Source organism: Mercenaria mercenaria, chromosome 1 (assembly GCF_021730395.1).
Source record: "Mercenaria mercenaria strain notata chromosome 1, MADL_Memer_1, whole genome shotgun sequence".
Lineage (NCBI taxonomy): Eukaryota > Metazoa > Mollusca > Bivalvia > Venerida > Veneridae > Mercenaria > Mercenaria mercenaria.
In genome coordinates, this window is record NC_069361.1 from 71,612,299 (window position 1) to 71,627,295 (window position 14,997).

The following is a 14,997-nucleotide window of genomic DNA, read 5'->3' on the forward strand; positions in this document are numbered from 1 at the left end:
AACACTATTTGTATAAATATGGAGATATTATTGAATAACTAGGTCGTTTATTAACAGGAAAAATGTTTTGACCGATTATCAAAGAGAACCATTCCAAAATGACAACAGACGCGAGAAGGAACAATGAAAATATTTAAGAAACAGTATTTTATCAATACTACTGTATTCATTTTCAAAGGGGTACAGCGTTTAGTATCCAACGTACCGAACAGTACGGCAGAACATGTAATGGTCAGGCAGATTGTTTGTAAAGATGCTGTTCGCTTATCAAATAGTTCTATCTTTTGATGATATATTCCTAAACCTCAAGTTCTTTTTCTAACCGGAATGGTACCAAAAAGCACTCTTCTATCAAGAAAATGCGTCGTGAGGTATCTCTCTTATTCCCTTGGAATTTCAGGTTAAAAGTTCATTTTAACTTCGGTATTTCTAATCTCATCTATGTTTACAAAAGTCGTTCCTCATCCATGACTGACAACGTCTGTTATTCTTTACTGTTTTAAGTATGCCCTTTCCCGCATAAACAGTCGACCGGTAGTGTTCCCAAAACGTCGAAAATAAATTCAGAGAAGAAGTTGTTATCATTATTTTTCAGGTTGTCCTACTCCTCCAAATGTTCCATACTCCACCGTAAACTCTGGTAGCATGATTGTTGGCGCAGAATGGACGTACACCTGTTCTTCAGGAACTTATTTTGCTGATGGAACAAACGTCATAACTACAACCTGCCAGTCAGGCGGCCAGTGGTCTAAAATGGATATAATTTGTCCTAGAGGTTACAATTTTGAAATAAATAGAGGATATGTGTTTGTTTCAGTGTTAAATTGAGCAATATTTCCACGAGTGACTAATGTACGAGACTCAGTGCAAATGTAAAATCATGGTGTCCATGAGTAAAACACATTTCGTTTTTACATGTAGACCAAACAAATTTTCTTTTTAAATCATGTTCGACTAAATTTACAAATTTTGTAGTTTCTTACCAGTGAAAATGTATTTGATATTCTTCGCTGTGAAAAAAAAAACCAGATATATTTTACTCTAATATTTTGGAAATTCGCTGAATAACATATTCACGTATTTCTAAGTTATAGAAACTATTCAACACTAAATGTTTTAAACATTCCTGATAAATGTTCTTCAGTTAACACCAATTTTTTTCCACGCATTCTTAAGTTACAGAAATTTAATAACACGTTTAATGTTCCAATCATTAGTCGGCCTACGTATATTGAAAACATTTGTAACAGCAAAAGAACCCTGTCTTAATGTAAATGAAAGTTCTCTGTTGTCAAAATTAAAACTTTGTTTCAAATATAATTATATTATTGTTATGCATTTTGATTTGCACTCACAGATTCGGCAGAACAAGAATGCCCTGGTTGTGGACTTTTAAGAGATTGTGGAGATATTCAGAGTCTGGGGCTAAAGCAAACTGGTTCATACCTGATATACCCATCGGGAAATGTTGGGATTAATGTTCGCTGTGATATGGACACAGGTAATGGCGGATGGACAATAATTCAACGGAGAACATCGTACAGTGACTTCCACAAAACATGGACAGAGTACAAAAACGGCTTTGGCGCAGTTGATGGTAATTACTGGTTAGGAAATGACAATATAGCGACACTGACGGGTCTTGGTAACTATACAATTCGCTTTGATTTATACGATCAAAGTAACGTCCACACATATGCGGTGTATAGTACGTTTTCAATAACCGACGAATCTCAAAAGTACAGACTGACTGTATCAGGCTACAGTGGAGATGCTGGGGATGATTTTTCATCACACAGCGGGATGATGTTTACAACAGAGGATGAGGACAATGATATTGCGGAAAACACAAATTGTGCTAAATATTACAACGGCGGATGGTGGTTTTCTAATTGCCATAATGCAAACCTGAACGGAGAATACGGAAGCACTGAATCTGGGCACGGCATTATGTGGTATTCTGTTACAGGTTTAACACAGTCATTATCGGTCACAGAAATGAAAATAAAACGAACATGAAAACTTATTAATTTTATTGACTTATTAAAGCCGTGATAAACACGTTTCACATGTATATAATCAAACACTCTATCTAGCATTTGCCCAGAAGCTTTTCCTTTAAAGAATCAGTATTGCATTGGCACAATAAACTTGAATTCTACTCTACCCAAGGTAATGTTTGCAGGTTTACCAAATATTCCCGTTGACTTGTGACAGATTTTTTCAAAATTATTTGGTTACAAAATCGGTTTTACTCACCTTTTTTGACAGGCACAATGAATACATGATATGTATATAATTGAGCCGCGCCATGAGAAAATCAACATAGTGGGTTTGCGACCAGCAAGGATCCAGACCAGCCTGCGCATCCGCGCAGTCTGGTCAGGATCCATGCTGTTCGCTTTTAAAGCCTATTGGAATTGGAGAAACTGGTCTAGATCCATGCTGGTCGCAAAGCCACTATGTTGGTTTTCTCATGGCACGGCTCATATGTTTCTGATTATTTACATGACTCCTTATATAAATCGTCGGTCTACAGTTTGTGCTAAATGATATGTCTATGTCTAACACATGTAAACAGGGCTAATAAGGCAAATGAAATAAAACTGAAAATACATATTTGATGTCGAGTAAATAAACTATAACTGAATGGTTTGCAGGTCAAAAGTGAAAGCTCGGTCTTTCGGAGCTCAGGCGATGGTTTTGAATATTGGCCGGTAAGCCATTCAATAAGCATATAATATGGTAATGATGTAATCAGAAAATTGCTTCAGAATGAAATTATCAGAAAATTGCAATAATTATTGATTTTTTTAATTGCCCAACAAAATATTAGAAAAAAGACACTAATATTCGAACATTCGTTCCCATCCCTGGAAGAAAATACTACATACAGATAGTCAGGACTTTTTTATGAAATATTTTTAAACATTCTTCGTGTGTTATAACCTGATTTGCAAGACTTTTTAAGAAATGGCTTCTATATTCATCGATTTATTAGCACGGTTAAATGATTTGCATAGCTTTCATGGCTTATCTGTATTTAAAGCAGCATGCCTCCAGATTTGGCTAAAAAGTAATGTTTCTTTCAAATTGAAGTTTGGTCATATTATGAACATTATAATATGAATTTTTGTTTCTATAATATTTTAAAAGTTCCAAATCAAGAAAAAAAGATGGCCGCGTCGTGAATCGAACCCCGGACCGCCGCGACAATAAAGACATTTTCTCGTCGTCGGAACCAATAGCGCTATAGCTGAAGTAGTGAATAATGTCTTCAAAATATAGATATTTTTAATGGAGACAGTTTACCTGGAGTAAAAGCGTGACAAACACTTTTCGATTTTCATCGTAAAAAGCAGTAAAAACAGCAAATTCTAATGTGTGTCCGTAACATACAGTTTGTCAGTAATTTTAAAGTTTTAAAGCCTTCTTAAGAAATATAGCATTTATTTCAAGATATCTAAAAAACTATTATTATTTTTTGGTTATTGAACGATCTGGAGGCATGCTGCTTTAATGTAAGATAGCATAATTGTTCATCTGCTTTTAGAATAGATTATGTCAAATGCAAATATATCATTTAATATTATGTAGTTTCGTCAACTTGCTTAATCTTTGTCATTCACATCTTGTAAATGATAATTATAACATCTGATTCATTATATTTGTCGTAAATGTATACCTCAGTTGATATAACTAGACAAAAACGTGTTTACGTCTAAACATGTAAATGCTTGTCTAATGTTCTATGTGATACAGCAATATACATGTATTGTAATCATACTGTAATTGTGTTCATGTTTCATTTTCTTCAGCTGTTCATTACAACCATATTGTATTTCACGTTCTTCGCGTTCAAGGTTTCGTTGTCAGTCCCGAGCTGCTGGTAGATACAATACGCAATTTGTGGCCTGATAGAAGATTACTAGAGTACTGGTTATACATAAAATATCAAACACAAATTGAATGTACGCAAGTAGAAAATTCACAGTAGCTAAACTAATATTTAAGGGAGTTGTGTTTATCAAATACGATATTTGGTTAAATTTCAACAACAAATACCGCATAATGTTAGCTTTAATTCCTTTTTAGTTGGTTAGCACATTTAAAAGTATAATTGAGAACGATATCACATTTACTTCTCGTGTTGAAAACATGACATTCCGAACATTTATAGAACATTTTTTGATGCAAGCTCCATAACCTCATGTCCACTTCCAGTTTATCTAAAGTCTATGACAAACTATTTAAAGTTCATTTGAATAAAACTAAAAACAACAAAATACTGCTGTTACATTGCATTAGTTAGCGTACATTTCAATATTAAGCAAATTCAGAGAATCAATATGGGTCAACAGCGATAGGTGGTCCAACCATGAATCCAGCTCCTACTGATAGCATCACATACACAAAACTCCAATGGCCATAGTTTCATCTACTAATAATTAACATGTTATAGGCAAAAAATATACTATTTTTAAACCAGTTGTCACTCCAGTTATAGGCAATCGTGACAAACAGATTTCTAGTGTTTTTTTTTTTTTGTTTTTATAAAAAGCAATCCTTCAAAATTGTCACAATCTCAAATTCTATCAACCAAATTATGTGAACATTTGATTTACAATTAATGTGTCAATGTAAATTTCAAACTATACACCCTACAAAACTCAAACGCCTATAAGAGTAAATGCTAGTGTTGCAGTGCCCTCGTCAAAACCAACTGCAATGGGATATTGTAAAAGAAATATAACGAATTAATTATAACCAATTTACGGTTAAACAGAAAAGTGTTGTTCATCAAGAACATTACAATGAAATTCTGCAATTGTTATTTGCTAAAGTGCCTTTTCAGCTTTCGTAGATTTCGTAAATACACAAGTATGCACGCTTTTGATTTAAAGGGACAAGATTTGTCTTCTTCAACTTGGTTATTTATTTGTATCAAAACAACGTACCACTTAACAGTTTAAAGCACTTCTACGAAAACTGTCATATGTGCACATAGCTTGCAGGATAAGAAAAAGCAACTAGTCACCTAAGCCTACAATAAAATTTCAGAGGAGTTGTCTTTTTCTACATAGTTCATCCATGATATTTTTTGCGGCTCAGATAACTCTTTTTCAGAAACTGATCCAATAATTTTTTTAAGATTGCGAACTTCGGTGCAGTTAACTGCAAATACATCTAAAATCAGCTACAAGGCCTCAAGTTGAATTTAAAGCACTTAATTATACATGCTAGTTATGAGATGATTCAGTTTAAAACGTAATTTATACGGGCTACATCTTCATAATAGCCATTTACGGCCATTAATTGAATCAACGTTTTGGTTCACTATTGATAGTGCTTAACCTCATATTCAATATAACCTCTGTGATCGTCACAATTTGAACAATTTGATAATTCTCACAGCACAAGTTTGAAATGTTTGTTACAAAGCATTGAAGAGTCGACGCAATGGTTCAGTGGTAACAATGTCTTACTACGTAACCAGTGTTCGCGCTCTATCATCAAACTAAACTGGAGGCGAGTCTGTTTACTATTTATTCAGTGACTACAGTAAATACTTAAAGGTATCTCTTTCAGTTTTAAAGCTATTAGTTTAAAATATAGATTTTTAATGCCATAACGGACAGCACTTCAATTAAAAAATGTGTAATGCCGGTCAGACTCTTTATGTTTGAAAGCTAGTTAGATAAGAGAGCTATCTTGTTTGAAGTGATAGAACTTGACGAAAAGAGTTACCAGTATTCTAAAGTGAGCTCTGTAGGCAAAAATGAAATAAAAAAAACAGTTACCCAAAGTAAAAAGACACCAAAAATGTTATGTTTATATATATTCAATGTTTATAACAAACAATGCCACATTATTACAAGAGCCGTTTTTGAGCCTTTAAGGGTCCAGTAAAAAGGACAGGAGACAAATATCAAACCAGTTCCGTTCCGGTGGTCTTTCAGCACTTAGCAAGTTCAAATCTAGTCCGTGAGATATAATAAAAGAGGGCAGTCTAGTGGCTAATCATTAATAACAAAACACCTGCATATAGCAGTCATCAAGAATACTAGAAATAAACTGTGTAAAAATGTTCAATGCTAGCTGTAAATGCAAAGGACAATAAATTGTTTGAAATTGTTTCAAACATTCATATATTAATATTTATAAATTCGTCCTCATTTATTTATTAAACAAAAGTTGATTTTTCATTCAAAGTAGATACATGTGTTAAAGGATTGTAATTTGGAATTTTACTAATGTACGAAATTGTTTATCTTTTTTCGATAAATTCAGAATGTAAATGAATACTGTTAAAGTTTTGTCAACAATGCTGTCACATACTGGTATCTCGTTCCGATGTTTCAGTGGTGCTGAAATTCACATGTATCTGGTACAATATTTTCGACAAATGACAAACACTTGAATTCCAAATTACCTCCGTATAAGAACATCATTTTACTGAAATTGTACGTGTGACATCTTCCTAGCAAAAGAACATTGAACCATTGAACTTTACGATCATTAAGAACTACATATAATGCCGAGCAGTGGGGCTTGGTGGACAAAGTGTATACCCCGAAATCAGGAGGTCGGATGTTTGAGTCCTATCTTACAGAAGAGAGAACCTTTTTAAGGATTATGTAAAGCTCTTGAGACCACCCCTTGGGTAAATTTTCATTTTTTAAATTTTTATACTGACAGATCCATAATATTCATAACATATATAAACGGAATTGTTCAGAAGATTTCTGAAGTAGAAAATATTTTCTATCAATGTCACCTTACTCGGCAATATGTATTTTGTCTTACAACACATGTACTTCCATTGTCCACTTTCTATTTTGTAGAAAATATCAAACTCTCTTTTCAAACATATCTTTTTCTCTAAATTTGTTTTTGTTGTGTGTCTAACATACTTATCAGTGTACTCCGGGAAATGAACAATAATTATCTTGAATATTTTTTTTAAAATAGCAGTTTTTTCTGTCATTTTGGAAGCTCTACTTTCACTCTTATTTTCAATTTCTTTTCTTTTTTTTTGCATTTGTTTTTAATGTACATGGTTTGTCACAATTTCAACTCCCGAAGTACCTGGAGAAATATGGTACACACAATAATCATAAAAAGTAATAACAAAATACTTTTGAAAAGGAAGCTTGATATACACAGTAGAATGTATCATCCGAAAAACATGTAGTATAGGACAAAATGTGTTGTTTGATAGAGAATAACCTGTCTTGAAACTTTCTTCACCTAATTTTGAACAGCTTGGTTTATTCTTTAGGCATACGAGGCGTAAAAAACTAAACAAAAATTCACCCTTGGGGAGGATTCAAAAATCCTTTACAAGAACATTAAACAATGTTTATCAATTGGCTACTTGCCAGGCGCCTGGCATTGAAAAATAGGAATCTGGAATATGTCTAAAGTGCCTCATAAATCAGCAAGACTGGCCTTTTCCATTGGGGTGCCACAATGATACAGGAATCAATATGTCTAAAGTGCCTCATAAGTCAGCAAGACTGGCCTTTTCCATTGGGGTGCCTCTATGATACATAAACGGTTTACATATCTCCAATTACTCCGTATATACACCTATGCGGACGTCTCTAAAATGTATTGTTACATACGCAAATGTTCAGATAACCACCTCGGTTGCCTAAACTAGTGGTACAGCGTCAGCTTCGAGTGAGACAGGTCGTGGGCACGATCCCTGGCCGCGTCATACGAAAGACCTGAAGAATGGTACTGGTAGCTCCCTTGCTTAGCGCTCAACATTAAAAGGTTAACTGACTTCTCTCCTCTCATACTCTCATGGCGATAGATTCCATACGGTGTGTCGAGAGTTATAAATATAGATAACTTACAAGAGGCCTAAAATAAATAAGTATAAACTAAATTTTGACTTCAGCTCAACCCGGGCTAGAAGCTGTGGACGGCAGCATTCATTTCCACTACAGGTTCAATCGAACCGAGCAGCATTCTCCTTTTTGTCGTGTTGGGCGAACTGTGCCGTTTTATATAACTGTATTACCACAGAAGCGTTGTTTGTGCCGAGTGGCGGTCGTAAAACGTCTTCCCGTTCTTTCAGTCAAACCTGTTATATTCCGATCTTCTCAGATCATTCAGCACGACAATTATGTTATTTTACTGACACATGTCGGCCTGAGTGGTTCAGCTACTCCCGTTTTCATAGCTTTTGGTATTGTCTATTCACCCCTTGGATATGGTGCCGGATTTTTAATTTTGTCTTCATTACCTCAGATCCCAACTCAAAATTACTGTTTATTTAAATCGTAAAGGGCGAGCCCATTATTTTTACTGGGAACCTTACGCTTTTTTAATTGTACTTTGTAAATTATTGCAGGTTTTCTACCGTATAAAAACATATGCGGATTAATTTTGGTACCTGTAACATGTGCAAATACTGTGTTCTGCTCAACCCGGAACTGGAGGGGGTGGTGAAAGCATAAATTTCTACTACCGTCCATAAACAGTTTCAGTCGAGCCAAGCGAGCAACATTTTCATTTTTGTCGTGTTCGATAAACTGAGGAACTCGTTTTCATATTTTATAGAACATAAAACAATGCAGTATTGATAAAACTTGCATTATGTTAAATTCCAAAATATAACGGATTTTGAGAACTAAGTGTAACGGATTTTCAGATATCTAGACGAAAGTTATTTTTTAAACGTAACGCTTTTTCTGATGATATATTTATATTTTATGGAATATACGAATAAATGCAAATGTTGTCATTGGTAAATTGTAAAGGTACCTAACGCGGGTCAAACGTAAGAAAGGAAAAAACTGAAAGAATGAAACAAAAGCCTGAACGCAAGAATGAACTGCGTTTTAATAATTGTCTTAGGAGTTCAAATACATATAGAAAGACCATTGTTTTTGGAGGTTGTGCATGTTTACTCCATGCGTTGTACACTAGAACAGCAAAAGTGTGGTATATATTTCATACAAAGTTCATCCGATTCGTAGGGCGGCTTGAAAGCTAAGAGTGAGGAAACAGATTAGGCATGTACAGACTGGAAACCCGAAACAAAATTTCTAGAAGTCAGGTATTATTCTGTCAAATATTCAAGCGGTGAAAAGTGCACAACTGACTATTCCTAAAAAAAAATAGACGTTTTGTCTAGATATCGGTAGGAAGATGATAATAGAATTTCGTAAAAAAAATTGCGGTGATTGAATTTGTTTCGGTATGAATTGTCAAAGACGTTAATTGAAAAACATTTATGGTATCTTTGGTATGAAACATTAGATTACTGTGTTACGTAGCACAGGCAAATTTTAAATCACTCATATGTCTACAAAAATAAAAACACAAAAAAATACACTGTCGTCATAGATTTGTCACACTATAAACAGAAATCCATAACAGAGAAAATCGACTCATTAGGAAATCTGTGGCAATTATATGAAAAAAAGTATTGGTTTTAATTTGCCAATTACCTAATCAGGTCATTTAAAGCGAAAAAAAGAACATAATGTTACGAAAATTTTGTTAAATATATTGAAGAGACAATCTTAGGAAAAATGAAAACTTACATTCGTTTTTGAAGAAAACAAAAGGAAAAAAAACAACATTTCGTTCTGAAAACCGTACCACTTTGCTCACAAACTTGTTATCATAGGTCATCAGAAATCATCGCTAGTATGATCCAGGACTTGATCACATAGGCAAATTTTGAAAACAACAAAAACTACACTTTTGATTAACGATTTTATTTGAAAAGTCATCAAAATCACACTATTCATGGAAAACTTGTGTTTTGAAAAGGTTGCCATTTGCCTTTACAATTTAAAACGGACAACGAGAACTTCAAAGAAGCATTCATTTATGGGCGGCGGTTACCGCCAAAATTAGTAAATATACAATCCATTCATAAACAAGTCAGTCAGTGCAGTGCATTTCAACGTCGTCTAGTCTAAAATTCCATCCCGTCCAATAAAATTGCATTCAAAACATTGTATTTTGAAACCATATATACTCCATTCCATCCATTCAAACTTGGAACGATGCATTGAAAAACTTGTTGCGATGCATCGTTCTATGAAATCATCAAACAAAACATGATACCACGCAGCTCAATGTGAAGCCGTTTTACACAACATCAGTACGTGCAGTGTAAAATTAAATGATTTATTACAACTTGACGCCGTCTAATGCATATTGAAACCGCTTTGTGTATTTAAGACCGGTGTATTAAAACTTGATACCATGCAGTCTGATGTGAAGACGTTTAATGCAACATAAGTTCGTGCAGTGTAAATTAACGCTTGGCGTCGTCTAATGCATACTGAAACCATGTTGTGTGATTTGGAGCGGCGTATCAAAATTTAATGCCATGCATCCAAATGTGTAGCCGTTTAACGATCCACGAGTACGTGCATTGTAAAAGGTTAAGAAGACTATCAGTTCGTAAGTTTGCCCTGTTATGAATATAGATTCTTGATCAGTTTTATATATGGATATCTTAAAGGTTGTCTTAAAACCGACCTTGTGGTAAAATTCTAACATTTAAGTTTACACTTTTCCTGCGATTTATCTGAATATTAAAAGGGAAAGCATTTTCGTGAAACATCTTTCTTATTAGTTTAAGCTTTGTTAGAAGTATTCTTCGTGAAACGGACTCAGTCATAGAAATAACAATGACAAAATTAACAAACACTAAAATCTTCCAAGTTGATATGGGGGTTGGGGGAGATCGAGATCTTATGCCATTTTAAATCAGTATTTCATTTAAGTTGGACAGTCAGTTTCCTGGATTTCATACGATTTGTAAGGGAATTTGTGAACCGAGCGAGCGTAGCAGATACTTGTGGAGATAAAGTTAAAGCAGCATGCCTCCAGATTTGGCTAAAAATAATCTTTCTTTCAAATTAAAGTTTGGTCATATTACGAACATTAGAATATGAATTTTGTTTCTAAAGTATTTTAAAAGTTCCAAATTAAGAATAAAAGATGACCGCGCCGGGAATCGAACCCCGGACCGCCGCGGCAATAAAGACATTTTCCGGTCGTCGTTACCAATAGCGCTATAGCTGAAATAGTGAATAATGACTTCAAGATATAGATATTAATAATCGAGACAGTTTACCTGGAGTAAAAGCGTGACAAACGTTTGTCGATTTTCATCGTAAAAAGTAGTAAAAGCAGCAAATTCTAATGTGTTTCCGGAACATAAAGTTTGTCAGTAATAAAGTTTTAAAGCCTTCTTAAGAAATATAGCATTTATTTCAAGATATCTAAAAAAAAATTTTTTGTTGTCGAACGATCTGGATGCATGCCGCTTTAATACTTGTATGAAATCCAGGAAACTGACTGTCCAACTTGTTAATTTTGTTATCGTTATTTCTGTCACTGAGTCTGTTTCACGAAGATTACTTCTGACAAAGCTGAAACTAAGAAGAAAGATGTTTCACAAAAAAAAGGAGTCCCTATTAATATTCAGATAAATCGCAGGAACAGTGTAAAATTATAATGTTAGAATTTTACCACAAGGTCGGTTTTACAAAATAAGAAACTGTCTATAACTATTTCGATTGTTAGTGGCCTATGCAGAATTCTAAACTGTATAGATGTTGGATTGTAATGTTCTACGTTTAACTACGTTTTTCTTTGCATTATTATGTTAGTTTAAATTCATGTCTTGTATCCAGTTGTCATGGCAGCAAAGTTTATGTCGTCAAAATATTCGCACCGCTAGTCTTTTCAAATTTACACTCATACCTTTTAAAGACTGACAATTATAATAGTAGTACCTTTAATAAAATTTCAATTTTGCAGATTCGTGTCCTTTATAATTTTGTAATTAAATGGTCTGTATCTAAAAAAAACGGCCAACTATCAAAACCTTTCAAATAATCTGAGAAAGCCTCAACATCTGTTTACAGAAAAGACAGGAATCATAAAATATAGAATTGAATTTGCCTCTAATTAGTGTTAATTACACAAAATATGTTTAAGTAACCAGTACAGTTTCAAACAATAAAAGTGAAACTAACTTACAAAAACATATGTAAAAATGTCTACATTACTTGTTTTCAATATGCACGATTTAGCTAGGTAAAGTGTTGAAATCGTATGTACATACTAGATATTTACATGACCGTCCATTTTACAAAAATAAACGATTCGTGATGGCCCTAGATCGATAACTGGAGTTTCATTGCTTGCTTTCAACTATTTGGTACAGGTTCACGCAAGAAAAATATGTGAAATTATTTGAAATTGGGTCAGTGTTATTATGCTCCCGCCATAAAATGGGGGAGGGGGCGCATATAGTGTTACCTCTGTGTGTGTGCGTGCGTACGTGCGTGCGTGCGTGTGTTCGGGAAATGATGGTGTTCGTGTCCGGGCCATAACATTGACATGTGTTGTCAGATTTCAGAATGATCTTTAAAAAAAATGATAAGCATAAATAGACAATGTGACATCCGCAAAAGCCATTTCACTTGCTTAAAGGTCAAGGTCACACTCCTTGGTTGAACTTAGCGGGTTTTCACTACATAAGTGGTTTTCGTGTCCGGGCCATAACTTTGATATGCATGGTCCACTTTCATAATACTTTAATACAAATGATAAGCATAGATAGTCAATGTGTCATGCGCAAAAACCATTTCACTAGCTCAAAGGTCAAGGCCACAGTCCTGATATATACTGATAATGTGGTCATCGTGTCCTGTCCATAACTTTGACATGCATGGTCTGATCACAAAATAATTTGACAGAAATGATAAGCATGGATAGACAATGTATCAAGCGCAAAACCATCCCACTAGCTCAAAGGTCAAGGCCACAGTCCTTGTTGAACTTAGCCAATTTTCACTACACATATAGATTACTAAATTTTCTGGTTTACCTAAAATATATTTCTTTCTAAATAAATAGAGCCAAGGGTCCACCTTTTACTTTGTGAGCAGTACCATACCTGTGTCCTTTCTCATGTTGCGGGGGGCATCCGTGTCTGTGACACATTTCTAGTCTTACAAGATGATTTTTAAGCTTTCAAGGAAACACTGTGTAAACAGAGGGAATGTTGACTACATCCTCTGGTTGCTATTTTTTGATCAACAAGAATAGTAACCCCCAAGTAACATTTCTGTGAAAATATTTCAAGACTGAATCGTACCAGCGGTTTCTGTAGAGAATATTTTTAAATCTTCTACTAAAATCTCATAGGGAAAAAATTTAACCAAGCCAAATGAAGACCGTGTTTCTTGAAAAATTATATAAATTTGAACACTCTTGGTACAGGGAAGACATAAAGAACATTTCTGTAAAACTACATTGAAATCAATTTAGCAGTTACTGTAAAGAATACTCAAAATAAACGCAATACAAATATATAGAGAAAGCCTGCCTGGCCAGCTGGTAGCAAGACTTAGGATTACTTTTATTTACACTGTCCCGTGTCTTTGGAACATGGTGGGGGTAAGGCCCTGTAAACATGAAGTCATTGGGCCAACGACGAAAAACCGTCAAAGGATAATCGTTGTTGGGCCACTGTTGGCCCAACAATGATTTATAAGCATTGTAAATTCAGCTGTTGGGCCAACGTTGAACCAACTTAAAATTTCAGTCAGAGATATCTCTGCATTGGCCCAATATTGATTTTCAGGGAAAGACTTACACATACAAAACATCGTTGGCGCAACGTTGGCCCATCAGAAGTAATAATATAATGATTATATATTTCATAATTCACTGTTTTATTACAAGCCCCTACAGGTAAACAGGCTGTGTATGTGAAACATGCAGTATTTAATTAAATACTTTTCTGCACCAATTCGTAATCATAGTTTGGACAAATTAAACTTAATACTTATCTGCAGCCGTAATGGTATTTTTAACTATTTCAAATCTACTACCTGGAGAATCTAATTTGTGAGAAAAATTAAGAAAATGCTGCTATAACAAATACTTAATCTTGTACAATCATAAAATGTTTACAATAAACCTGTTGAATATTCCAGAACATGAACTCTCGTTAACCTGGGTTATGTAAAAAATCCCAGAAAATGTGGTTTATTTTACTCTCTGAGCGAGATTTATCGATGCATAGACAAGTAAAGTAAAGGAAACTATTATACATGTGATAGATCTAGATTTAACAAAAATCCGGTCTACTAGCTATAAACTGTAAGCACATGAGAAGTTTTTGAATATTTTTGATAAAGTTGTGGACTCTTACAGAGAATCTCTTTTTATAGCCAGTATATGTATGTAGTATCCATGTGACTTGAATCTATGCTAAATACTTTTATCTAAAACTCGTGGATGGCACTAGTGTTGAGTATTTAATTCTGTAAATAAAATAACTCATATTCTCATTAATTTTAACACATTTTTTCTCGGTTATATACAGGCAAAAATTAATTTCATACACTTTACGCAAGTTTATGTCCAGAGGTTTATTTGCATCTGTATAGTTATTGTAACAAATTTGACGTAGATGGTTTAATCAACATTATGATTTTCAATTTTTACAGGGTGCTGTTCAAGAGAGTAATAATGTAGTGCACAGGAAAAAAGAAGACAGAAAGCTGCAATTTCAGTGAGAAAAGAAAACAATCAGACTTGTGCTGACAGAACTTGGATATATAATGAGTTAAAATACAGACAGTAATTCATTTTAATTGGATATAACCATTGACTGGAGAAAGAAAAATGACATTTTTTTTTTCAGTTAGACTTTTAAAAGGCTGGAATCAATATTTGACGTGTTGTAGTGATGTTCAAATATTCGATTATATTTCTACAGGAAACTTGCAAACAAACTTTAAATAATTGTTAGATTTCTTCTTGTTAAATGTTAAACAAAATCACAATAATCTGAAAATAAAACATGTACATAATAATATTAGTCTTAGTTTATTTATAGCGTTGGCATCCTTCTTTTGACCAACAAAGAATTAGAGTAGACCCAACGTTGGACCAACCATAATAAACGAAAAAATGCTGTTGGCCTAATGGAGG

General features: G+C 34.1%; 1 protein-coding gene across 1 annotated transcript; it reads left to right on the plus strand.

The window, feature by feature from the left end:
* Positions 1 to 1,220: 1,220 nt before the first annotated feature.
* LOC123545503 (techylectin-5A-like) lies at positions 1,221 to 2,022 on the plus strand. Its single transcript, XM_045331827.2, has one exon. It carries the CDS (start codon positions 1,492 to 1,494, stop codon positions 2,017 to 2,019), a length of 528 nt encoding a protein of 175 aa, XP_045187762.2. The 5' UTR covers positions 1,221 to 1,491; the 3' UTR covers positions 2,020 to 2,022.
* The last annotated feature ends 12,975 nt before the right edge of the window (positions 2,023 to 14,997 follow it).

Excerpts from the sequence above, each read along its gene's own strand:
- LOC123545503 (XM_045331827.2), top strand. The coding sequence starts at position 1,492 with ATGGACACAGGTAATGGCGGATGGACAATAATTCAACGGAGAACATCG.